This window comes from Rhincodon typus, chromosome 10 (assembly GCF_021869965.1).
Source record: "Rhincodon typus isolate 14 chromosome 10, sRhiTyp1.1, whole genome shotgun sequence".
Taxonomy (NCBI): domain Eukaryota; kingdom Metazoa; phylum Chordata; class Chondrichthyes; order Orectolobiformes; family Rhincodontidae; genus Rhincodon; species Rhincodon typus.
In genome coordinates this window covers 3,212,495-3,238,473 of record NC_063341.1, presented here as the reverse complement: position 1 = coordinate 3,238,473, position 25,979 = coordinate 3,212,495, and the positions used below count along the sequence as shown (strand labels likewise).

Below are 25,979 nucleotides of genomic sequence, written 5' to 3'. Positions count from 1 at the left end.
CTATACATACACACACACACACCCATATATACAGACACACACCTGTATATACAGACACACACCTGTATATACAGACACACACACACATGTATATACAGACACACACACACACAAACACACATATATACAGACACACACCTGTATATACAGGCACACACCCGTATATACAGACACACACACACACACAAACACACACACATACAGACACACACACGTACACATACATACAGACACATACACGTACACGTACAAACAGACACACACACGTACACGTATATACAGACACACACACACATACACACACAATGTATTTACAGACACACCACAAACACACACACATGTATATACAGACACACTGTGCATGTACACACACACACATTTACAGACACACCACACAAGCACACATACACACATGTATATACAGACACACACACGTATGTGCAGACACACCGCACACACAAACACACACATGCATCTATACAGACACAACGTGCACACACACATGTATATACGGACACAGCGCACAAGCACACATACACACATGAACATACAGACACACACACACGTACATACAGAAACACTGAGCGCAGACACACACACGCAACTATATTGACACACAGCACACGCGCACACACGTGGAGGACACTAATAACACTATTAACATGCCAGTAATTGACAAAGAGACAAAGGTATATAAGGACCTGGAAACAATCATTATTACGGAAGAGGTAGTGTTGGGCAAGCTAATGGAGCTAAGGATTGATAAGTCTCCTGGCCCTGATGGAATGCATCCCAGGGTACTAAAAGAGATGGCGGGAGAAATAGCAGGTGCACTGGCGGTAATTTTCCAAAATTCGCTGGACTCTGGGGCAGTCCCAGCAGATTGGAAAACAGCAAATGTGACGCCACTGTTTAAAAAGGGAAGTAGACAAAAGATGGGGAATTATAGACCGGTTAGCTTAACCTCTGTAGTGGGGAAGATGCTTGAGTCTATTATCAAGGAAGAAATAGCAAGGCATCTTGATAGAAATTGTCCCATTGGGCAGACGCAGCATGGGTTCATGAAGGGCAGGTCATGCTTGACAAATCTTTTGGAATTCTATGAAGACATTACGAGCGAGGTGGACAATGGGGACCCAGTGGATGTGGTATACCTAGATTTCCAAAAGGCCTTCAACAAGGTGCCGCACAAGAGGCTACTGCATAAGATAAGGATGCATGGCGTTAAGGGTAAAGTATTAGCATGGATAGAGGATTGGTTGACTAACAGGAAGCAAAGAGTGGGGATAAATGAGTGCTATTCTGGCTGGCAGTCAGTGACTAGTGGTGTGCCTCAGGGATCGGTGTTGGGACCGCAATTATTTACAATTTATATAAATGATTTGGAGTTGGGGACCACGTGTAGGGTGTCAAAGTTTGCAGATGACACTAAGATGAGTAGCAGAGCAAAGTGTGCAGAGGACTGTGAAACTTTGCAGAGGAACATAGATACATTGAGCGAGTGGGCAAAGGTCTGGCAGATGGAATACAATGTAAATAAATGTGAAGTCATACATTTTGGTAGGTGTAATAGTAAAAAGGATTATTACTTGAATGGTAAAAAGTTGCAGCATGCTGCTATGCAGAGGGACCTGGGTGTCCTTGTGCATGAATCACAGAAGGTAGGTCTGCAGGTACAACAAATAATTAGGAAGGCAAATGAAATTTTGTCCTTCATTGCTAAAGGGATTGAAATTAAAAGTTGTGTTGCAGCTGTACAAGGTGCTGGTGAGGCCACACCTGGAGTACTGTATGCAGTTTTGGTCTCCTTACTTGAGAAAGGATGTACTGGCACTGGAGGGGGTGCAAAGGAGGTTCACTAGGTTGATTCCGGAGTTGAGGGGGTTGGCTTATGAGGAGAGACTGAGTAGATTGGGATTATATTCATTGGAATTCAGAAGATTGAGGGGGCATCTTATAGAAACATATAAAATTATGAAGGGAATAGATAAGATAGAAGTAGAGAGGATGTTTCCACTGGCAGGTGAAGCTAGGACAAGAGGGCATAGCGTCAAGATTAGAGGGAGCAGATTTAGGACTGAATTGAGAAGGAATTTCTTCACCCAGAGGGTTGTTAATCTATGAAATTCCTTGCCCAGTGAAGTAGTTGACGCTACTTCAGTAAACGTTTTTTAAAAAAAGGTAGATTTTTTTTGAACAATATAGGAATTAAGGGATACGGTGAGAACGCGGGTAAGTGGATCTGAGTCCACGAAAAGATCAGCCATGATCTTATTGAATGGCGGAGCAGGCTCGAAGGGCCAGACGGCCTACTCCTGCTCCTAGTTCTTATGTCTATTCAGACACACTAAACACACACACACGTATATATACAGACACACACACACGTATATATACAGACACACACACATCTATATAGATGCACCGCACGTACGCGTAAATGTCTATACAGACACACTAAACACGTACACAAATATATACAGACACACACAGACACACACGTATATATTCAGACACACATACACACTTATGTACCGACACACACATATACAGACACACCACACACACATGTATCTAAAGACACACCGCAAACATACACACACACATATATGCACACACACACGTACACATACACACGTCTATACAGACACACCATGCACGCGCACATACGTATATACAGACACACCACAAACACATACATTCACACACATATATACAGACGCACTGTGCACGTACACACACGTATATACAGACACACTGCGCGCATACACACACACAGACACAGCGCGCATGCACACACACCTATATACAGACACACCACACAAACACACACACACACACACACACACACACACACACACACACACGTACATACGGACACCCACACACACGTATATACGGACACACCGCACAAGCACACACAGACACACGTACATACAGACTCCCACACACACACGTACATACGGACACACCGCACAAGCGCACACAGACACACGTACATACTGATGCCCACAAATACACGTATATATGGACACACCACAAAAGCACACATACATACACATACATACAGACACACTGCGCGTGCACACACACGCCTATACAGACATATCACACACGTACTCAGACACAGAGTGCGCACGGCCGCGCACACAGTGTACGCACGTGCCCGCACACAGACACAGCGCGTGCACCCGCACAGACAGAGACAGCGAGCGCCCGCACGTACACACAGACATCGTGCGCGTGCTCGCCCGCATGACCACACAGATACAGCGCTCGTGTTTGCCCACATGTACACAGACACAGCGCGCGTGTGCGCCCGCACACATACACACAGACACAGCGTTCACCCACACGTACACATAGACACAGTGCGCATGCATGCCTACACACATACACACAGACACAGCGCGCACACGCCCACACACGTACTCACAGACACAGCGTGCGCACGGCCGCACACACAGTGTACGCATGTGCCCACACACACGCAGACACAGCACGCATGCGGCCCCGCATGTACACACAGACACAGCTCGCGAGCACCAGCGCACGTACACACAGAGACAGCTCGCGCGCGCCCGCACGTACACACAGACACAGCGCAGGCACAGACACACAGAGACACACCGCGCGCGGCTGCCAGTACACGGACCGGGGTCAAACTACACTCATCAATTGTATTTATATAGCACCTGCAATTTAGTGCAATCTCCCCCGGTGTTTAGCAGGAGCGTTACAAATAAAAGACCTTGTACGCCAACCAGAGCAGTTTATGACACAAGTGATATGCAGAAACGGTGTGGTAGGGTCGAGGAAGAGGTAGGTGCGCAGAGGTGAGTGTTACATAGCCAGTCCTAGCGCTGGGGGCTCTGGCAGAGGAACCAGTAATGGGAGACCATGGTGACATTTGTAAACTAGGAAGAGGCACTGTCATCACTGGAATAGGTGCAGGTCTGCGAACCACGGGTGATCGGAGATGGAGACATGGAGTCAGTAATGAGCTGCAGGCAACCCAATTGCGGATAAACTGAAGGGTTGTGGAGGGATGGGAGATGGCAGGATTGGGATCATCCAGTTTGGGATCGTGGGTGAGTGTTGCAGGAAGGGCTGAGGCTGGGGAAGAGTTGGGTGGTACTGTTTGAGACTGGGCCTCATCCTGTCAGGTGCAGGACGATCGAAGTGAGTTTTTGCTGGAAAGGGTTCCGACAGGAAGGAGGCAGGCCAACACAACACGTTACTGTTGAATCAGAGATAGTAGGAACTGCAGATGCTGGAGAATCCGAGACAACAAGGTGCAGGGCTGGATGAACACAGCAGGCCAAGCAGCATCATAGGAGCAGAGAGGCTGACGTTTCGGGCCTAGACCCTTCATCAGAAAAGGGGGAGGGGAAGGGGGTTTTGAAATAAATAGGGAGAGAGTGGGAGGCGGATAGAAGAGGGATAGAGGAGAGGATAGGTGGAGAGGAAACAAACAGGTCAAAGAGGTGGGGATGGAGCCAGTAAAGGTGAGTGTAGGTAGGGAGTTAGGAAGGGGATAGGTCAGTCCAGGGAGGACGGACAGGTCAAGGGGGCGGGATGAGGTTGGTCGGTAAGAGATGGAGGTGCGGCTTGAGGTGGGAGGAGGGGATAGGTGGGAGGAAGAACAGGTTAGGGAGGCAGGGACGAGCTGGACTGGTTTTGGGATGCGGTAGGGGGAGGGGAGATTTTGAAACTTGTGAAATCCACATTGATACCATTGGGCTGCAGGGTTCCCAAGCGGAATACGAGTTGCTGTTCCTGCAACCTTCGGGTGGCATCGTTGTGGCACTGCAGGAGGCCCAGGATGGACATGTCGTCTGAGGAATGGGAGGGGGAGTTGAAATGGTTCGCGACTGGGAGGTGCAGTTGTTTGTTGCGAACCGAGCATAGGTGTTCTGCAAAGCGGTCCCCGAGTCTCCGCTTGGTTTCCCCGATGTAGAGGAAGCCACACCGGGTACAGCGGATGCAGTATACCACATTGGCAGATGTGCAGGTGAACATCTGCTTGATGTGGAAAGTCTTCTTGGGGCCTGTGTGTTCAGTAAAGAGATCTTTCCCCAACGGACCTGGGTGAAGACTGAAAGGAGAGGTGACCCAGTCTTTAAAATGAATAGTTGATCATTCAAAGTCAATGGTTGCTTTGTGTTGTATTTGATGCTCAGAGTTAACTGCCCCCTTAGGTATTCCACAGAACATGAGGAGTGGAGACGTGGCTACAAAACTGTGCACAGCAAGATCCCACACCCAGCCGTGTAGGTTTTCCTTACTTTTTCTGCCGGGGACCCAAGAATCTGTACCTAAGATGGCGCCGTAAGTAGCAACTTGTAAACTTTCACCGTACTCATGTGAGAACATGTGACGATGAACCTGATTCAATTCACTTCCGTAATCTGAGAACGGTCATTGTTGAGGTATCTTCGTCGGGGTACGCATCCCCAGCAGCTTTTGTTCCAGTCCCCATTCCCTGTACATTGGACCAGCAGGCTCCTTACCTCACACCGTGGTCAGATTCTTGTAGAGAAATGCCGGAGTCCCAGTCACTGTCGCTCTGTACCATTCCGCAGCCTGAGGAGATGCAAACCGAAAATCAGCCACTCAGTTTCATGGAACAGGGTTTAGCAAAATCGCTGGCGTTCCACAGGCAAATGATAGCTGCAGAAAGCACAGCGATCGGGCAGTGAGAAAACACCGGAAGGCAGTGGGCTGGTGGCACTGGCAATGGGTTAACGAGGAAACGTTGTGCAGTTCGTTATCGTAGATTCCCCACAATGTGGAGGCTGGCCACTCAGCCCATCGAGTCCGCACCGCCCCTCTGAACAGCATCCCATCCAGACCCACCCCACCCCCACACCCTATCCCTGCATTTCCCATGGCCAATCCTCTTAACCTACACATCCCTGAACACCATGGGCAATTTAGCATGGTCAATCCACCCTAACCTGCACATCTTTGGACTGTGGGAGGAAACCGGAGCGCCTGGAGGAAACCCGCGCAGACACGGGGAGAACGTGCAAACTCAACACAGACAGTCGCCCGAGGGTGGAATCGAACCCGGGTCCCTGGCGCTGTGAGGCAGCAATGCTAACCACTGAGCTACTGTATGAGGGATATCGAGGGTTTGGAAGTGTTTGCTCAATGGAAGTAGGTATGTGAGTGAGTGGAGGGTTCAAATACACACTGAAATGGGTAATGCAGGGCCACAGGCCTTTGCACCATGGCTGAATCTGTTAGGCAGAACATTTCATGGTCCTGTCCTGTCTGTGCACCTACCTTGGCCCAGAACTCTGGAATACCGTTCCTAAAGCTCTCCCACTCTCCGTCCCTAGCCAGGGCAGATTGCACCTCCAAGTCAGTCCTCCCCTTTACATCAGATGGCGACAGTGGTAATATCTCTAGACCAGTCAACCCAAGCTCACATTGCAGGTTCAAACCCCACCTGGTGGAAATCCAATTCAATTATTGAAGCTGGTCAGTAATGGGGACCATTAAACAATGTTTTCCATTGTTATACAAAGCCTAGCCTGGTCTACATGTGAATCTAGACCCACAGCAATCCAGCTGACCCTTAAATACCCTCCGAATGGCTGAGGAAGTCTCTCAGTTGAAGGACAACTAGGGATGGGAACAAATTGCCAGCAACACCCAAACCTCAGAGAGGTAATGCTTTAAAAACTTTTCAGTTAAATTTCACATCTAAAGATAAATGCACCGTCCCATCATCACTTAAACTGTGGGATAAATTCTTCAAAAGATTTGGTATCAAAATTACACGGCTATAGCCCGTCCCCATAATAAACACATTATAAGTTGACACAGCAAAAGAAATTGCTGGAGAAACTCAGCAGATCCGGCAAACATCTGTGGAAAGAGAAGCTGAGTTAACATTTCGACCCTTCTTCAGAACTGACTTTCGTTCAGATCTTCAGCATCTGCAGTTTTTGATTTATTAAAAGTTGACAGTTAGTTTAGAAACCTCATTTCTGACTCTTCAAGCATATTAGTACATCTGAAAATGGATTAAAAAGATCCTCTTCTCCAATGCATTTTGTTATCGAAAGACAGATCTACTGTCTGAGCATTGTCATCATTGTCTGAAATGGCAGCGCCTTTATCACTGAAACCTGGGCCATGTGTCCCAGGTTAATGCATTAATAAATTAAAAATACATTAATCACCAATAGAGTAACTAATATCCGCTCAAGCCTTGCAGTTATTCAAAACTAGTAGCGGCAATTAAAGTAATAAAAGTGATTATTACTAGCAAACGTGCAGTTTATCTCTTACATTCAATGGCAACACATGGAAAACCGTTGAGCAGTTCACCATCCATCATGTCTTCAAACATCATTTATCAGGTTTAATGACACGTTTTAATCATTCTCCTTATTTTCAATGTCGCGAAATGGTTTGAAACTTAGAAATGGACATAACCGTGCAGAACAGGAGTGGGGAGGGGGCGGAGGAGAAGTGGGGACTGGAGCAGAGGCAGATGGGAAGGGACGGGATAGGAGGGTCAAGTGACGGGAGAGGGAAAGAGAAGGAGGTGGTGATAGGGGAGGGAAGGAGGAAGCTGAGGGAAGAATAGGAGGAGAAGGTTAGAGGGAGAGGGAAGGTGGAGGATAGAGAAACTGCTGCCAAGGTGTGATTTGAACCTGGGTCTCCAGAATTCTGAGCGGCTGATGTCTATTAGTCTAGCCCAGTGACATTAGCAGTATACCACCACCTCCCCTGTGTCATAACTGAGTTGCAGCAGTCAAATTGTCCACAGAAAGCTGCCACAAACAGTGACGAGCTAAATGCCCAGATGGGGGAGGTGATGGCCTAGTGGTATTATCGCTGGACTGTTAGCCCAGACACCCAGATATGTTCTAGGGACCTGGGTTCAAATCCCGCCTTGGCAGATGGTGGAATTTGAATTCAATAAATATCTGTAATTAAGAGTCAAATGATGACTGTGAATCCATTGCCAATTGTTGGAAAAACCCATCTGGTTCTCTACTGTCCTTTATGGAAGGAAAATGCCATCCTTACCTAGTCTGGCCTACATGTGACTCCAGACCCACAGTAATGTGGTTGACTCTTAACTGCCCTCTGGGCAATTAGGGATGGGCAATAAATGCTGCCTAGCCAGCGATGCCCTCATCCCATGAATGAATAAAGATGAATAAAAAAAATTCTGTTATGCATGTACGAGATGTCACACACTGGTTTCGCACCATTTGCAGTACCACAACCGGTTCTGAGCACTGCATCTGGGAAAGCTCTCAAAGCCTTGACAAGGAATGTGTGTGTGTGCGTGCGCATGCGTGGTGGGGGGTGGGGGTGTGTTCAGGGGCAGAACTTCCATGAGTGTGGAGTGACTGGAGAAACTGGGATTGTGCTCGTCATGGCAGAGAAGGCTAAGAGGAGATACAATGGCAGTGCTTTGATAGACTATTTAACAGGGTCAGGTTATTGCCAGAAAGGACCAGAGGGAATGTGGACTTTCTTTTTACGCAGCATGATGTCACGATCCCACAGCAGTGCCAGGAAGGCTGGGGGGAGAAGATTCAATATTGAGGGGAAAGAATTTGCAAGGTTTCAGCTAAATGTCTCACCCAGAAGACTTTGCTATTGGACTCTGCTTGGCTCCAGGAGAGGGGTTTGGAAAAGACTGCAGGAGCCTTTGATGTTGGCCAACCTTACCTTTGATGTAAACATGACAAACACTAACTAGGTACAGCACATGACTTTGTCTCTGTCATGAGGCTGCTACAGAGTGCCACCTGCTGAGGAACCTCACTTCCTAATCAGACCATCACATGTAAAAACGTAGAAAACAGGAGCTAGAGTAGGCCACTCAGCCCATAGAGCTAACTCTGTCATTCAATATGTTCATGGCTGATCCCCTATGTCAATGTCATACTCCTGCTCTCCCCTACATACTCCCTGACACTTTTAGCTTCTAGAAATCTAGCTGTTCCTTTCCTAAATATATTCAGTGCCTTCACTTCCATGGTCTTCTGTGGTGCAGAATTCCATATGTTCACCAACCTCAAACTGAAGAAAATTCTCCTCAGAGTCATAGAGGTCTACAGCATGGAAACAGGCCCTGCAGTCCAACTCGCCCATGCCATCCAGTTTTCACAATTAAACTAGTCCCATTTGCCTGTGTTTAGTCCATATCCCTCCATACCTTTCCCATCCATGTACCTGTCTAAATGTTTCCTAAATGATAAAATTGTACTCACCTCCACCACTAAATCTGGCAGCTCATTCCAGACACTCACCACCCTCTGTGTGAAAAAAATTGCCCCCCTGGACTCCTTTGTATCTCTCCCCTCTCATTTTAAACCTGTGCCCCTTAATTTTAGACTCCCCTACCCTGGGAAAAAGCTACTGGCTATCTACCTTATTTATGCCTCTCATGATTTTATAGACCTCTATAAGGTAGAAACCCCTATGCTCCAGACTCCCAGCCTCTCCTTTTAACTCAAAGCTTCCGGCCCAGGTAGCATCCTAGTAAATCTTTTCTGCACTCTTTCTAGTTTAATGATATTCTTTCTACAGTAGGGCAACCAGAACTGCATTTAGTTCACCATATGTGGCCCCACCAACGTCTTGTACAGCTGCAACAATCTCAGTTTAAAATCGTGCACCCCAAGACTGTAATCTTTTGTTCTAGATTCCCCTTGGCCAAGGGACATCTCATCCCTGTGTCCAGTCTGCCCCAGCCCTGTCAGAAAAGCATTCAGTTCAATGAGATCTCCTTTGATGCTTCTAAACTCCAATGAATATAGACCCAGTTGACAGGTTTGTCAGACCAGGAATCAGTCTGGTGAAACTTTACACCATTCCCTCTTTGGAAAATTCATCGTGTCTTGGGTAAAGAGACCATAACTGCATGCAATACGCCAGGTGTAGTCTCATCAAGGCCTTGCACAGTTGTATTAAGACCTCCTTGCTCCTATAATCAGATTCTTTTGCAATGAAAACCAACATTCTGGGTGCCTTCCTAACAGCTTTCTGCACTTGCATGTTTGCTGTAAGTGACAGGTGTTCAAGGTCACCCAGGCCTTTTGCATATGAACATTTCCCAATCTATCATCATTTAAATAAACCTCTGATATTTCACACCTGAGTGGACAACTTGACACTGACCCATGCTATATTACTTCCATTTTCCATTCTGGAAAAGTCCCATTTATTCCTACTTTTTCCTGTCTGCTAATCATTTCTAATCCATGCCGCTACATTACCGTCAGGCCCTTGTGCTTTGGTTTTACACGCTAACTTCCTATTTTATTGAAAACTTTCTGAAACTCTAAATACACCATATCCACTGGTTCTCCCTCTAGTTATATCCTTACAAAAAACTCTAATAGGTTTGTCAAATATGGTTTCCCTTTCATAAATCCGAGTTGACTTTGTGTGTGGCCCATGGATCACATCCTTTATAATAGACTCCAGCATTTTCCTTACTGCTGATGTTAGGATGGCTGGTCTGTAATCTCCCTGTTTCTTCCATCCCTCCTTTTTAAATGGTGGGGTTACATTTCCCATCCTCCAAACTGCTGAGACTAAGTATTTACATATTCACTCTCACCCTTTATACCTTCCCAGGTCTCTGACTTTACCTTACTACATTACACCTTGTTATTTATCCTACAGAGAAAGCAAGGTGCTGTTCACACTTCCATCTACAAAGAGAAGTCACCAATTTCCCCACAAATGGGAATCACAAAAGGGTACAATGCTTGCTTGAGTGGGCCTTGGCTGCAAATGGGAGAGTTGTGCAATGGTGAACAACCCAGAGTGTGACATCAGTGATTCAGTCATTCCTGCCTCTGGACAGATAGACTATAGGCTCAGGTCCTGACAGATCCTGGCTGACCCTTCATTGCTCAGACCATTGAGTATAGGAGTTGGGACGTCAGGTTGAGGATGTTGGTGAGGCCTCTTCTAGAGTACTGTGTGCAGTTCTGGTCTCCCTGTTACAAGAAGGGTATTATTACGCTGGAAGGGGTTTGGAAGAGATTTACCAGGATGTTGCCAAGACTGGAGAGTTTGAGTTATAAGGAGAGGCTGGATAGACTGGGACTTTTTTCACTGGAGCGTGGGAGGTTGAGGGGTGATAGAGGTTTATAAAATCATGAAGAGTATAGATAAGATGAAAGGTAGTTGCCTCTTCCCTGGGTTGGGGTGGCGGGTGGGGTGGTTTCAACACTGGCGGCATATTTTTAAGGTGAGAGGAGAAAGACTTAAAAAGGATATGAGGGACAATTTTTATATACAGAGAGTGGTTAGTGTGTGGAACGAGCTTCCAGAGGAAGTGGTGGATGCGGGTATAATTGCAAAATTTAAAAGACATTCGGATAAGTTCATGAATAAGAAATGTTTGGAAGGATATGAGCCAAGCGCAGGCAGGTGGGACTGGTTTAGTTTGGGATTATGGTCGGCATGGACTGGTTGGGCCGAAGGGTCTGTTTCCATGCTGTATGACCCTATGTAAGTACTAAGTGGGGAGTGCTACACTGTCCAAGGCGCCGCCTTTCAGCTGAGCTGTTAAACTGAGGCCTGGTCTGCCCTCTCACACTATCGTTAATCAAAAACATGGCTATTTGTGAAGGACAGCAGGGCAATTTGTGCCAGCAGCCTGGTCAAAACTTACAAATGTCAGGTTGGTCACAAGGTCAGCGTTATCGGTGGGAACCTGCTGCTTTCAAACTGTCTGCAGCACCTCCTACTTTACAACAATTCCAAAGTACTCTATTGCCTGTGGAGCGCTTTGGGATATCCTGAGGGTGTGAAAGGTGATACATAAATTCAAATATTTCCTTTAAACCTCTGGGGAGGTGAGTGACTCCCAGAGATTCTGCAGCAAAGCTTGATTCTTTGAGCACACAACACGCAAGTCTAGGATTTCACCCTGCATTCAAGCAACACTAATTAGTGAACACTGGTCCATTAACAAAAATTGAAAGAACTGCAGATGCTGTAAATCAGGAACAAAATCAAAGTTGCTGGAAAAGCTCAGCAGGTCTGGCAGCATCCGCAAAGGAAAAAACAGAGTTAACGTTTCGGGTCCGGTGACCCTTCCTCAGAACTGATGGTGGCTGGGAAAACATCAGTTTATATGCAGAAAATGGGGAGGTGGGTAGGGTGGGGAGTAAATGATAGGATAGAGCCCAAAGAGAGAGAAAGACAGTTGGACAGACAAAGGAGTTGCTAACGATTGGGCTGGGAGGGTGAGTAGTTGTTAATGGGGACTGTTAGTGACTAACAACTGAGGGCGTATAATGGCAGGCTATGTGGTAACAAGGCCTGGTGTGTGGGGTGGGGGACTGGGACATGGGAGAGTTTAGGCCCTAAAATTATTGAACTCAATATTGAGTCCGCAGCGCTGCAGGGTCCCGAAGCAGAAAATGAGATGTTGTTCCTCCAGCTTGCGTTGGGCTTCACCGGAACACTACAGCAAGCCAGAGACAGAGATGTTGGCCAGTGAACAGGGTGGTGCATTGAAGTGGCAGGCAACAGGTAGTTCAGGGTCTTTTTTGCGAGCAGAACGTTGATGTTCTGCGAAGCAGTCACCCAGCCTACACTTCGTTTCCCCAATTTAGAGGAGACCACATTGTGAGCAGCGAAGGCAGTGGACCAGATTCTGGGAAGTGCAGGTGAAGTGTTGCTTCACCTGGAAGGTACGTTTGGGCCCTTGGATACTGGGGAAGGAGGAGGTAAATGGGCAGGTGTTGCACCTTCGCATGTTACAGAGCAAGATGCCATAGGGCTGTGGGGGGCATGTTGGGGATGAAGGAAGTGTGGACCAAGGTGTCCCGGAGAGAATGGTCCCTACGGAAGGTGGACAAAGGAGGGGAGGGGAATATGTGTCTGGTGGTGGCATCTCACTGGAGGTGGTGAAATGGTGTCTGATGATCTTCTGGATGTGGATGCTGGTGGGATGGTAGGTGAGGACAAGGGGAACCCTATTGCTGTTGCGGGAGGAAAGGGAAGGGGTGGGGGCGGAAGTGCGGGAGACTGGTCGGACCTGGTTGAGGGCCCTGTCGACAACGGTGCTGGGGAATCCTCGGTTGAAGAAGAAGGTGAACATTTTGGAGGCTCCCTTGTTGAAGTTGGCCTCATCTGAACATATGCGACCGAGACAGAGGAACTGAGTGAATGGGATGGAGTCTTTACAGGAAGTGGGGTGTGAGGATGTATAGTCCAGGTCCATTAATGTCCTTCAGGGAAGGAAATCTGCCATCCTTACCTGGGCTGGCCTTCATGTGACTCCAGGCCCACAGCGATGTGGTTGACCCTTAACTTTAAGAGCCCTTTGGGCTCTTAAACACTTTCTGAGCAATTAGGGATGGGCAATAAGTGCTGGCCTAGCCAGAGATCCCCACATCCCATGAATGAATTAAATGTTTGTATCGAACCTAAACGATTGTAATTGGCACCGGGGATGATCTGGTCCCAAGGCTCATGGCCAAAGTCCAAACCCTGATGGGAATGGGTGTCCGGGAGAGAATCCCGTACAGCTCCCACTCAAACAGACGACCATGTGTCAGTAATAGAGAGAAATAGTGCTGGGCAAAAGGCCTCCGTTAATAACTTTTGACAGTGGATTAACATTCGAGACACTTGTAGGGAAGACCTTACCTTGTTTGATGAGTTCGTTTCCAGGGAAGGTGTGGTCTGCCATCAGGAGGGGTTCACGTTGGCAGACATGGGCTGTGGGGTCCTCCTGGGACTGACCTTCGAGCCAGTCAGCTGCCTTCGGCATTCTCTTCAGGAGGAAGCGGTTCATCTCCACCCGTTCACTCAGCGACACTAGGCCAGGGTTACTGCCCACGCTCTCCCAGCTGTCCGTCCTCCACAGTGCCTCCAGCTGGCCCAGCCTGCGCGCGCTCCATTTCTCCGGCCCGGCGGCAGACCTCCCCAAAACGTCGGCCCCCGGCAACCCCACCAGCGCAGCCCTCGAGCCGACGCCGCTGCGGCTGCTCAGATGCTCCAAGATGTTGGCATTCCCGGTCTCCTCCCGGGCAATCACGTCACGAGAGGTACCCGCCCTTTTGCCCGGAGGAGCGGTTTCCCTTCCGAGAACTTTCCAGAACCCTTTTGGAGGCCTCCAGCTCTTGGCAGTAAGTTTCAGAGGAGGCTTCTCCCTGGTTGGCCAAGGCGCATCTCCCGAGCTGATCGTTCCTGGCCATTCCCTACCCGTTAATCCCGGATCCGTGCCCTGTTTGGGAGCCTTCCCCTCTCTGTCGACCGGAGGCTCCTGGCAGCCCAGGACACTATCTGTTAAGTAGGTGCATCTTGGCCCTCTGTCCTTCTGGGCCTGTCCGCGTTCCCGGCCTACTCCCGGATCTGGGCAATCTCGGCCCTCCACCTGTGGGATGGCAGCTCTGCCCAATGATCTCGCGCCTGTCTGGAGTTGCTGATTGGTTGGGAGGGCTGGGGCACCGGGACCAGGCTGGTTTTTGGAGGAGGCCGAGCAGACATCGTCCTCCCACTGCCCGGCTGAACCCAAACCCCCGGTCCCCTTGCGAGCTGCACTGGGGCCTGCGGTACCCCTTCGCTCACGTAACCTCAGTCTCTGCCCGCCAGGCACAATGTCACTCTCTGCCATCTCGATGTACCCCAGGGTCTCTGATAAGGGCAGCTTGTAACGTATGCAACCAACCTGCGAAGAAGGGAGAGAGGGAACATCAGACAGCCAATAAGGAAGGCAGTCCCTGCTCGACTGCATGAACCCCAACTTGTCATCGAGTCAGAGAGACTCAGCTCAGTGCAAAACATGGCCATTCAGCCCATCTAGTCTGCAGATATATTCCTATATTTACTACATGCACAGAATAGCACAGCCAGAGTATACTATCTGTAACAGAACCAAGGCAAATTTAAAACCAATTGGCAGAAAAAGTAATCCAATCAGAAAATGAAAGAAATTTTGTCATAGTTAGAGAGCAACTGTGAGAGACAGTGAGAGAGAGACAAAGAGAGAGAGACAGAGAGAGGGAGAGAGACAGAGGGAAAGAGAGGGAAAGAGAGAGACAGAGAGAGAGAGAAAAAAAAGTGTTCAGGTTGTTAACCTTCATCAGAATATTTCTAGCATTTTCTCTCTTTATTTAACATTTTCAGCAGTTCCAGAATGTTGCTTTGGTGTACTGAAGCGTCATTTCTGTGAGCAGGTAACACAGACCCCCAAGTGGAAGCAGGTAACAACAATTCATTCAAATACCAACACACTGAGGACTCTTGTGGCACAGTGGGAGTGTCCCCACCTCCAGGCAAGGAGGCCTGGGTTCAGGTCCTGCGTACTCCAGACGTATGTCACAATATTTCTGAACAGGCCAGTTAACAATGCCTTAAATATCAACTTGTACAGACTCTATAGTGCAATGGTAGTGACCATACCTCTGAGCCAAGTTGACCCAAGGGCAACTTTCAGCTGCCCCAAAGTGTGCTCAGTTAAACGTCCAAACAGGTTGCTTTCAAAAATCAAAAATCACTTGAGATATCTCACATGATAACAAACTACTTCCAGCATGGAAGGAAACCATTCAGCCCATGGGTGTCTGTACTGGCCCTCTGAAGGTGCAATTCACTCAGTGCTCTCCCTGCATTCTGCCTGGAATCCTGCACATTCTTACTTTCCAGATCATCATCCCATTCCCTGTTGAAAGCCTCAACAACCCGCCTCTCCCACACTCTCAGACACTACATTCCAGAACGTAACCACTCGAGTGAACCTGCCTCCCCCACACTCTCAGACAGTACATCCCAGACACTAAGCACTCACTGGAAAAATGTCAATTTGTCTAAGCCGGTTTTCCCCTCATTCTCAATCCTTCCCCCAATAGGACCAGTTTCTCCTTGTCCACTCTGTCCAGGCCTCTCATAATTCCGACCACTTCTAGTGAATCTCTCAATCTTTCCTTCCCCAGGGAAAACCTCAGACCCCACCTCACCAATGAATATTTTGGAAGTAGAATGATTTGAGACTGGACAGTTGTGTGCTAAGGTCTGTGGAAGAACATTTGGCTGCAGACACAAGATTACCAAACCTTCCCATCCCTGGGGTTACTCCTCACGGACTCTGCTGAGGACAAATCGATGAATAAATGGCTCCATTATTGTTGCAATATGTGACCCTCAGGATGAACTGGATTAAGCCTGGTCTTTTATCCACAAGTAAATCACTATGTTAACAGTAAAAGGTGGCGCTAATAGTCACAGACTCAATTATTTCCAACGCAACCCATCGAATCTGTTGGATCAAGCAATCCAGTCAGAGCCATTTCCCTGCTGTATCCCCTTCGCCCTCCAGGTTTACTTCCTGTAAATGCCCTTCAATTTCCTTTCAAAATCACTGATTGTCACTGCTTGATGGAAACTATGATAGAAAATAATTTGGTTGAAACGTATAAGATCCTGCTGGGATTTGACAGGGCAGATATGAAGAGGATCTGGTCTGAAGATCTAGAAATAGGAGTCACTGATTATAAATCAGGGAGTGCCTTTTAGAACTATATAGGATCCCAAAGCACCTTGCAGCCAATTACTTCTAAAGTCTTGCCTCAGTGTACCTTCTCTACCTGTAACATTATATCCTCCCTCTGCTCCATTATCCTTATGCACTTTGTATGGTATAATCTGTACGGCATGCAAAACAAAACTTTTCCCTGTACCTAGGCACATGTAACAATAATAAACCAAATCAAATGTAGACTTTGTTGTCATTTGCATGTATTAAGGTCCCATATGACTCATGCTAATGACCAGCTAATCTATTTTTATGCTGTTTAGGAGACAAATATAGACCAGGAGAGAAGGACTAGGAGAGATTTAATGACAAGGTGATGCTAGTCTTGTTCTCATTGAAGCAAAGGAGATCGAGGCGCGATTTGCCAGAGGCACACAGGTTTTGAGAAGGTAGTGCATTTGGCTGGCTGGCTGGCAACAAAAAGTTGATTGGTCAATGGACTAGTGAACAGTTGTTAATGACAACAGCTCTTTGCCTGCCAACAGCCGTGTGATTGGTTGTCAGGTAACTGAGCAGCTTGGAGCTAGGAACACGTCGCAGAGAGGGACTTGATCACCAACACCATCCACCCTGCCCAGCAACTGTCTTCCTTTCTCTTGTAGTCAAGACTGACTTTAAACATGAAGAAAACCAGTTTATCTTTCCTTCAGCAATTGCTGTAAACTGTGACATTTAAATGAACTCACCACCCTGCGACGTTTGAGAATTAGTGGAAACATTCTGAAAAGGTAAGCCAGGAAGGAACCTCTGGATCAGCAAGATGTAATTCATCCGGATTTGTAGCCATAGGTGGGTGGGTGGGTGTGAGAGCGAGCGAGAGCGAGCAGGGAGAGAGCGTGAGTGCGAGTACAGGAGAGAGAGCACGAGAGAGAGTGTGAGAGCGAAAAAGAGCGTGAGGGCGAAGGTGAGGGCGAGAGCACGAGAGTGAGTGCGGGAGCGAGAGTGAGAGCGAGTGCGTGTATGTGTGTAAGGAGAGTTTTGAAGGAAATTAGAGTTTTAATTAGTCATGTTATTTGGTGACTGTTTGTAATTGTTTTGATTGAGTTGAATTACTTTTAACAAATAGTGATCCTTATTCAGTATAAAAACCCGGTCCACGCTGTTTATCAACCTGAGTCTGAAGATCGAGTAAATTAGGGAACATCATAAATCCTTTAACTTTTCTGACAAATCCAAGAATAGCAGGTCTTGATTTCCAGCACGATACACCAGTGAGGCTCGACAGTACACAAGCAAGAACTGATCCAATAATGTGAAGTTACAGAGGCTAGAAAACACAGCTGTATGGCTTTGGTTGGGAAATGCACTGGGAATGTGAGAAAGAACTTTTTTCCATAAGGAAGTGTTAATGATCTGGAGCAGGCTGGCCATGAGGGAGGTGGAAGTAGAGAAGCTCAATGATGTGGAAGTAGAGAAGCTCAATGATTTCCTAAGGACAGTGGATGAGGACTTGAGGGACCCACACCTGCAGGGATACAAGGATAGGGTGGGGAGCAGATCAGACTGGAGCGTACAGTGGGCCAGTGCCATAGTGATTCCAGGCTGCATCACTAAAACAGATCAGCTGTTCATTTAGACATTAATATTTGCAGGACCTTGAGGCAAATTACAATAGCATCTGCGCTTCAAACAAAGTCTATAACTCACCGAAAGAACTGTGGATGCTGTAAATCAGGAACAAAAACAGAAGTTGTTGGAAAAGATCAGCAGGTCTGGCAGCATCCGTGAAGGAAAAATCAGAGTTAAAGTTTCGGGTCCAGTGACCCTTCCTCAGAACGGTTCTGAGGAAAGATCACATTAACTCTGATTTTTCCTTCACGGATGCTGTCAGACCTGCTGAGCTTTTCCAGCAACTTCTGTTTTTGTGTCTATCAATCACATTGGAACGGTGCAATATATGTGCAGGCTTATTTTCTTCCAATTGAACTATCCACTTGGAGTTCTCATATTGATATTGAGGAGGAGGTGGTCTTGAAAATGATTAAGGTGGTTAAATCCCCAGGGCCTGATGGGGTCTATGCCAGGATACTAAAGGGGGCAAGGGAGGAGATTGCTGAGGCCTTGACAGAGATCTTTATATCCTCTTTAGCCACAGGCAAGGCCCACAAGACTGGGGAATAACCAATGCTGTTTCTTTATTTAAGAAGGACAACCAGGAAAGTCCAGGAAATTACAGGCCGGTGAGCTTTACATCAGCTGTTGGCAAAATATTGTGGAAGATTCTTAGGATGGATAGTGGGAGTCTTTTTACCCCAGAGGAGAAATATTAAATAGTAGGGGACATAGGTTTAAGTATGGAGGGGAAATGTTTCAAGGAGATGTGCGAGGTAAGTTTCTTTTTTTGCACAGAGGGTGGAAGGTGCCTGGAACATGCTGCCAGGGGAGGTCGTAGAAGCATATACGAAAGCAACTTTTTAAAAAGGTAGGGAATAGACGAATAGGCAGGCAGATGGAATTAATTCAGAACAGCATCATGATCAGCACAGGCACAATGGGCCGAAGGGCCTGGGTCCCATGCTGTACTGTTCTATGTTCTAAAAAAGTAGAACATGACAGTTTGCTCCCTGTCATACATTCCTTGCACATTGTTCAATGGCCCCACACACACACAGTAAATAGCATGGGTCACTTGGCAGCTAGTTTCCATCAGGTTGATAGACTAGGCTCCTGACAATGACCATTGGAATTGTCATAGAGATGCACAGCAAGGAAACAGACTCTTTGGTCTAACTTGTTCATGCCAGCCAGATATCCTAAATTCATCTAGTCCCATTTGCCAGCATTTATCCTATATCCCTCTAAACTCTTCCTATTTATGTGCCCATCCAGATGCCTTTTAAATTATGTAATTGTACTAGCCTCCACCACTTCCTCTGGCAGCTCATTCCATACACGCACCACCCTCTGCATGAAAAAGCTGCTCCTCAGGTCCCTTTTAAATCTTTCCCCTCTCACCTAAAACGTATGCCCCCTAGTTTTGGACTCCCCTACTCTGGGAAAAAGACTTTATCTATTTACCCTATCCATGCCCCTCATGATTTTATAAGCCTCTATAATGTTACCCCTGAGCCTCTGACAATCCAGGGAAAATAGCCCCAGCCTATTTAGCCTCTCCCTATAGCTCAAACCCTCCAACACTGGCAACATCCTTGTAAATCTTTTCTGAACCCTTTCAAGTTTCACAACATCTTTCCTATAGCAGGGAGACCAGAATTGCACGCTGTATTCCAATACTGGCCTAACCAATGTCCTGTACAGCCGCAACGTGACTTCCCAACTCCTACACTCAATGCACTGACCAATAAAGGCAAGCGTACCAAATGCATTCTTCACTACCTTGACTACCTGGGACTCTACTTTCAAGGAACTATGAACCCGCACTCCAAGGTCTCTTTGTTCAGCTACACTCCCCAGGACCTTACCGTTAAGTGTATAAGTCCGGCTCTGATTTGCCTTTCCAAAATGCAACACCTCATATTTATCTAAATTAAACTTCATCTGCCACTCCTCTGCCCATTGCCCCATCTGATCAAGGTCCCATTGTACCCGTGAAAAGGGATGTGTGAGAAAGACTAATATATCTGAATGGTTTAGTAACTGGACTACAGTACTAAAACAGCACACTCTAGAATTTCCTGTCAGAATGCACCAAAAGACATTGGCTGTGTAATTACAATTTCCTGCTGCACGCTAATTGGATGAAATTCTGGTGTTAGTGACTTCCACGTCCTTACACCGCACTCAAAATGAGGGGGATTCTGTGGAATCTCTCTCTGCATCCAAAACTCATTAAACATCAGCCTCAGGAAAACCACGCTGCCCACATAAATCACATGAACACTGCCAGGTCAGAATCTTTAAATTTATATCAAAAGTTTAGATCTCGTTTCTGACTATCCTTTCCATTTTCCCTCCTGCAATCTTTTTTTTGCATCTTTGAAACCAATTTTACCGCATCAGAATCATTCCTGTTAAAAACTGCTGATGCATTGTGATTGTATTTTGCCTGTGGGGGTGGGCTTTACTTCGTGAGTGTAAACAATTGAAGTGTTAAACAGGAGAAGGTGTCCCCTATGTTCAGTCCCCACGGGGAAACCATAAGCCAAAATAACTAACAAAAGCAGAAATTGCTGAAAAAGCTCAGCAGGTCTGGCAGCATCTACGGAGAGAAATCAGGGTTTAACGTTTCAGGTCGAGTGACCCTTTCTCCAAACCAAAATAAACTAAACTAAACCAAAATAACTAAACTTACGGAATATAGGAGCAAATTACTGCAGATGCTAGAATCTGTACTGAAAACAAAAGAAGTGCTGGAGATCACAGTGGGTCAGGCAGCTTCTGTGGAGATAGAGAGAGAGCAAGCTAATGTTGAGTCTAGATGACTGTTCATCAGAGTTGGGGAGGGTTGATGAAGGAGTGGGGAATTGAAATATTGGAGTAATAAATGAGGAGGTTGACGGTTCATTATGATTCAGTTAGTTTACTGAATGACGCCTCCAAGTGAAGAAATCATCACTTTTTGTAGCTGTTACTTCTATACAAATCCTTTCCAAAAAATAATCTTTTATAGGAATTACAAATGTTCTTTTCTACACTGCTCCCAGGTCAAAGGTCATCAACAGTGGGTGTTACTGGGCAGATTGGCCATTCTAGCACTGCAGGCCTGTGTACAATATGACCTACTCTTACCAGTAGGCCCGAGATTTGAGCTTCAGGCCTCAGTAAAATGAATAGCACAAGTTGACAGGACTCCTCTTCAATCATCCTCAGGCCACCTACATCTCTACGGGCATTAGGGCCATGGCAACGACCCTTCAGGCTCCACAGATGAGATTTACTCACCTTCTGGTGGTGCAACCATTTGCTAATGCCAAGCAGAACAGGCCCACCTCCTGTGATATCGGAGCAGGCCTGCAATTAGGGGTTAGGCCACACATTTACTCACCTGAGAGGATTTTAATATCTCCACCCAGCAAAATTCAGCCTGACCCTGACCCACAACAAGGCCCTAGCTTTGACCTGACAACAAACCGTCCACATTTACTACTCGGATATTTTAATTCGCTGCGCAGCCCATGCCCCTTTCTATCTCTGTAATTCATAGCGGAACCTCAAACCTTTCAATCTTATGACTAGGGCTTCCTAATGTCTCTGTTCCCTACCTTGCCTCTGGTCAGAATTCATTCCCAAATCCCTCTGTTCCCTTCAGAACTCCCCACAGGCCCTCTCTTTGCAAGTCAGTCGGTCTTAAGTCTAACTTTTACATGTCTGATTGAATTTCTGTGGAGCCCTGTAAAGGCTCCAACATTAGGGGGGGATTAAATAAACATTCCTAAGGATATTGCCATAATCAAGCATGCCATGTTTGACTGTCCTTTGTTTCTAAAAAAAACAAAGTCACAGCGGTGTTTTATTACCTGAGCCTCCTGCTGTTGGGGTGGGATTCCTTATTGACTATAAACTCTCACTAAAAACACAGTAAAAGTGTGCTCGCCTCCCACAAACTGTACACCCCACCCCCAACCTGACTGTGACTGCAGGTACCAGGCTTTGCAGGTCTCTCGTCCTGGGAACACAGTAAGATGCTGACCCACCTTCAGCTCCTGTTGGCGGCCCTCTTTCAATCACCATCACCGAATACTTAGCCGACATCCCTTTTTAACTCGACTTCTAGCGCCTGTGTGTGTGTGCGTGTGTGTGTCTGTGCAAGACTACTGGAGAGAGAGAGAGAGAGAGAGACACTGGTTCAGTTCAAGCTGCATTCCAGTGCACCCAACTAATACCCAAAGGGGAAAAAAAAACACTATAAAAGGCAAAAAAAAATGTGTGTAAATCTAACTGGTCTCTATGACGACGGGCAAAACGGAGTGGAGCATACAGCTGGCCGGCGGACCAGAGTTCAGCCTGAAGTTGCTGCTGAAACTTAATGAGTGTCAGTTTCAGGAACTGGGCTTGTAATTCTAAACCCTGCCTGGGGCAGAGCTTCCCTAACTGGGCGAGGACCTCCAGAAATCAGGGCTGCCACCCTCCCTCCCACTCTGATAGACCTGCCTTTCTCTGCATGTTGCTTGGCTGGCTTTTGCAGTTTGAGAGTCTGTTAAACTCCCACACCCTTTCCCCCATTGCAATCCTCCCCTGTAAGTGGAGCCCCAGAATTGGCCTGGAGTCTGCGGGGTTAAAAGTCAATGTCCCCGACAATGCTGTAGGCAAGACAAAAACTCAGGAAGAGAACATGATGGGGCGTGGAGAATAGGGAAGTGCTTTTTTTTGAAATTCCTCTGAAAGCTTCTCATCTTTTTTTAAAATCAGAAGGAAACAGTGATGATCTCTAGAAATATCATTTATTTCTTCTTTCCTGGGTTGAAGGCATGGCTGGCTGGTCCAGTATTTGTTGCCCATTCTTCATTAACCTAGAAACAGAAACTAGAAGCAGGAGTAGGAAATGCTCCCTTATTCAATATGATCATCAAACTCAGTCCCACTTTCTCCCCATACCCTTTCATCCTTTTCGTCTTAAGAACTAAATCTAAATCCTTCTCGAAAACCATTCAATATTTTAGCCTTGATTGCTTTCTGTGGCAGAGACTTCCACAGGCTCCCCACACTCTGGATGAAGACATTTGTTCTCACCTCAGTCCTAAAACACCCCTATGTCCTCAGGCTGTGACCCCTGGTTCTGGAATCCCCAATCATTGGAAACATCCTTCGTGTGTTTACGCTCTCTCGTCCTGTTAGAATTTTGTAGGTTTCTACAGGATCCCCCTCCTTCTTCTGAACTCTGGTGAATATAGTCCAAACAGATCTCTTTAGTCCAAACAGAACTCTTTAGTCCAAACACGCAGCACTCTCTCTCTGCCATTTCAGGGCACAGTCATACAGCCCGGAAACAGACCCTTTGATCCAACCAGTCCATGCCAACCAGAATCCCAAACTAAAATAGTCCCACCTGCCCGCGCTTGGCCCATATCCCTCCAAACATTTCTTATTCATGTACTTATCCAAATCTCTTTTAAACGTTGTAATAGTACTTGCATCCATGACTTTCTCTGGAAGTTTGTTCCACACACGAACCACTCTCTCTGTGAAAAAAAAGTTGTCCTTCATGTCTTTTTTAAATCTTTCTCTTCTCACCTTAAAAAATATGCCTTCTGAAATGCCCCACCCTAGGGAAAAGACACCTGCCATTCAGCTTATCTATACCTCTCATGATTTTATAAACCTCTATAAGGTCACCCCTCAACCTCCTACGCTCCAGTGAAAGAAGTCCCAGCCTTTCCCTTATAACTCAAACCCTCCATTCCTGGCAACAGCCTGGAAAATCTTTTCCGAGCCTTCTCCAGCTTAATAACATCCTTCCCATAACCACATTGTTGTGGGTCGGGAGCCCTGCGTAGGCCAGACCAGATGAAGATGGCAGATTTCCTTCCCTAAAAGACATTAGTGAATCAGATGGGTTTTTATAGCAATTCATGGTGGTTTCATGGTTACGTTTACTGAGATCAGCTTTTAATTCAAGCTCATCTTCCTATATCCAGAAGTGCTCTCACACACAGTTGAACAGTTTCATTTCCTATCACTGAATCACCCATGGTATTTCTTTTTCATCTATTAACCACCACCAGTAAATCACCCTTGTTCTCCTATTGATTAATTTACATGCAAACCCCACTAACAGCAATGTAACCCATCAAAAGTGAGAGAGAGGAACGGAGTGAAATCAAAATTCCAGATTTTACTGACAGAATTTAAATTCTGCAAGCTGTTGTGGTGGGATTTGAACCCATGTGCCTAGAACTGGGGGTCTGAGTTATTCACCCAGTGACATCATCTGTACACCATTACTAGCCTGACAAATCTGTTTGAATTCTTTTGAGGCGTTAATGACCAGTTTAGACAAAGGAGAGCCAGTGGATGTGATCTATTTGGATTTCCAGAAGCCCTTTGACAAGGTGCTCCACAGGAGGCTGCTAAATAAGATAACAGTCCATGGTGTTAGGGGGCAAGGTTCTGGCATGGGCAGAGGATAGGCTGACTGGCAGAAAGCAGAGGGTGGGAATAAATGGGTCTTTCAGGATGCCAGCCAGTGACTAGTGGAGTTCCACAGAGGTCCATGTTGGGACCACAACTATTCATGTTATACATTAACGATGTGGAGAAAGGAACTGAAGTCATTGTTGCTAATTTTGCAGATGACACAGATAGGTGAAGGGACAGGTGGTGTTGAGGAAGCAGGGACATTGCAGAAGGACTTGGACAGGCTAGGAGAGTGGGCAAAGCAGTGGCAGATGGAATACAACACAGGAAAGTGTGAGGTAATGTACATTGGTAGGAAAGGGAAAGGCTTCAGAAATCTGAAGCACAAAGGGACTTGGGAGTCCCAGTTCAAGATTCTCTTAAGGTTAACAGGCAGGTTCAGTTAATGGTTAGGAAGGCAAATGTAATGTGAACATTCATTTCAAGAGGGCTAGAATACAAGAACAGGGATGTATTGTGACGCTGTATAAGGCTTTGGCCAGACCGCATTGGGAATATTGTGAGCAGTTTAGAGCCCCATCTCTAAGGAAGGATGTGCTGGCATTTGAGGGAGTCCAGAGGAGGTTTATAGGGATGATCCCAGAGATGAAGAGCTTGTCATATGAGGAATGGTTGAGGACTCTGGATCTATATTCAGAGTTTAGAAGGATGAGGGAGGATCTGGTTGAAACTTACAGAATACTGAGAGGCCTGGATTGAGTGGACGTACAGAAGATGTTTCCACTACTCGGAGAGATGAGGACCGAAGTGAAGGGATGACCCTTTAGAACTGAGGTGAGGAGGAATTTCTTCAACCAGAGGGTGGTCAGTCTGTGGAACTCATTGCTGCAGAAGACTGTGGAGGCCAGGTCAGTGAGTGTATTTCAGACAGAGATAGTTAGGTTCTTGATTAGTAAGGGAGTCAAAGGTTATGGGGACAAGGCAGGAGAATGAGGTTGAGAAACATATCAACCATGATCAAACGGCAGAGCAGATTCGATGGGCCGAATGGTCTAATTCTGCTCCTATTTCTTACGGTCTTATGTTTTCATAGCAATCCTTGGTATAAAGCAGTGAACAGCTTGATCTTGTGCTCTTCAATGTTAGCTGATCTAAACAAGTATCTGTGCTTAAATACCCTATCCAGGACATTGTGGGCAGTATGGGTGCCTTTGCATTTAGAAATTTTGCCTAATATTATTTCAACTGGGGGACAGACACTGGTAGGCCTCAAGTGTTGTAGTGTCACATGCATTTATCAGTGTGGATAATTTAAATAACATAATCATTTGGTGATATTGAACTTGCGTATTGCTGAAAAAAGCCATATTTTGCTCAAGCTTTATATCTTAGACTCAATTTGCAGTCAGGACAATTTAAAAGAATATCAATTTAAGGAGCAAACCAAAATCTATACTGC

The 25,979-nt window shown here is 46.5% G+C and overlaps 1 protein-coding gene across 3 annotated transcripts in view; it reads right to left on the bottom strand.

Annotated features, from left to right (window-relative positions):
* LOC125484273 (uncharacterized protein KIAA1614-like) overlaps positions 1 to 22,308 on the bottom strand; it is a 54,913-nt gene extending 32,605 nt beyond the window's left edge. For all 3 annotated transcript variants that reach the window (XR_007263110.1, XM_048602321.1, XM_048602320.1), the window contains exons 1-3: positions 22,141 to 22,308; positions 13,660 to 14,683; positions 5,514 to 5,586 (exon numbers count right to left, since the gene is read on the bottom strand). Coding sequence is in view for 2 of the 3 variants with exons in the window: in XM_048602321.1 (XP_048458278.1) it covers positions 5,514 to 5,586; positions 13,660 to 14,629 (1,043 nt within the window). In the remaining variant the exon portion in view is untranslated. The remainder of the gene's footprint in view (positions 1 to 5,513; positions 5,587 to 13,659; positions 14,684 to 22,140) is intronic.
* Positions 22,309 to 25,979: the final 3,671 nt, after the last annotated feature.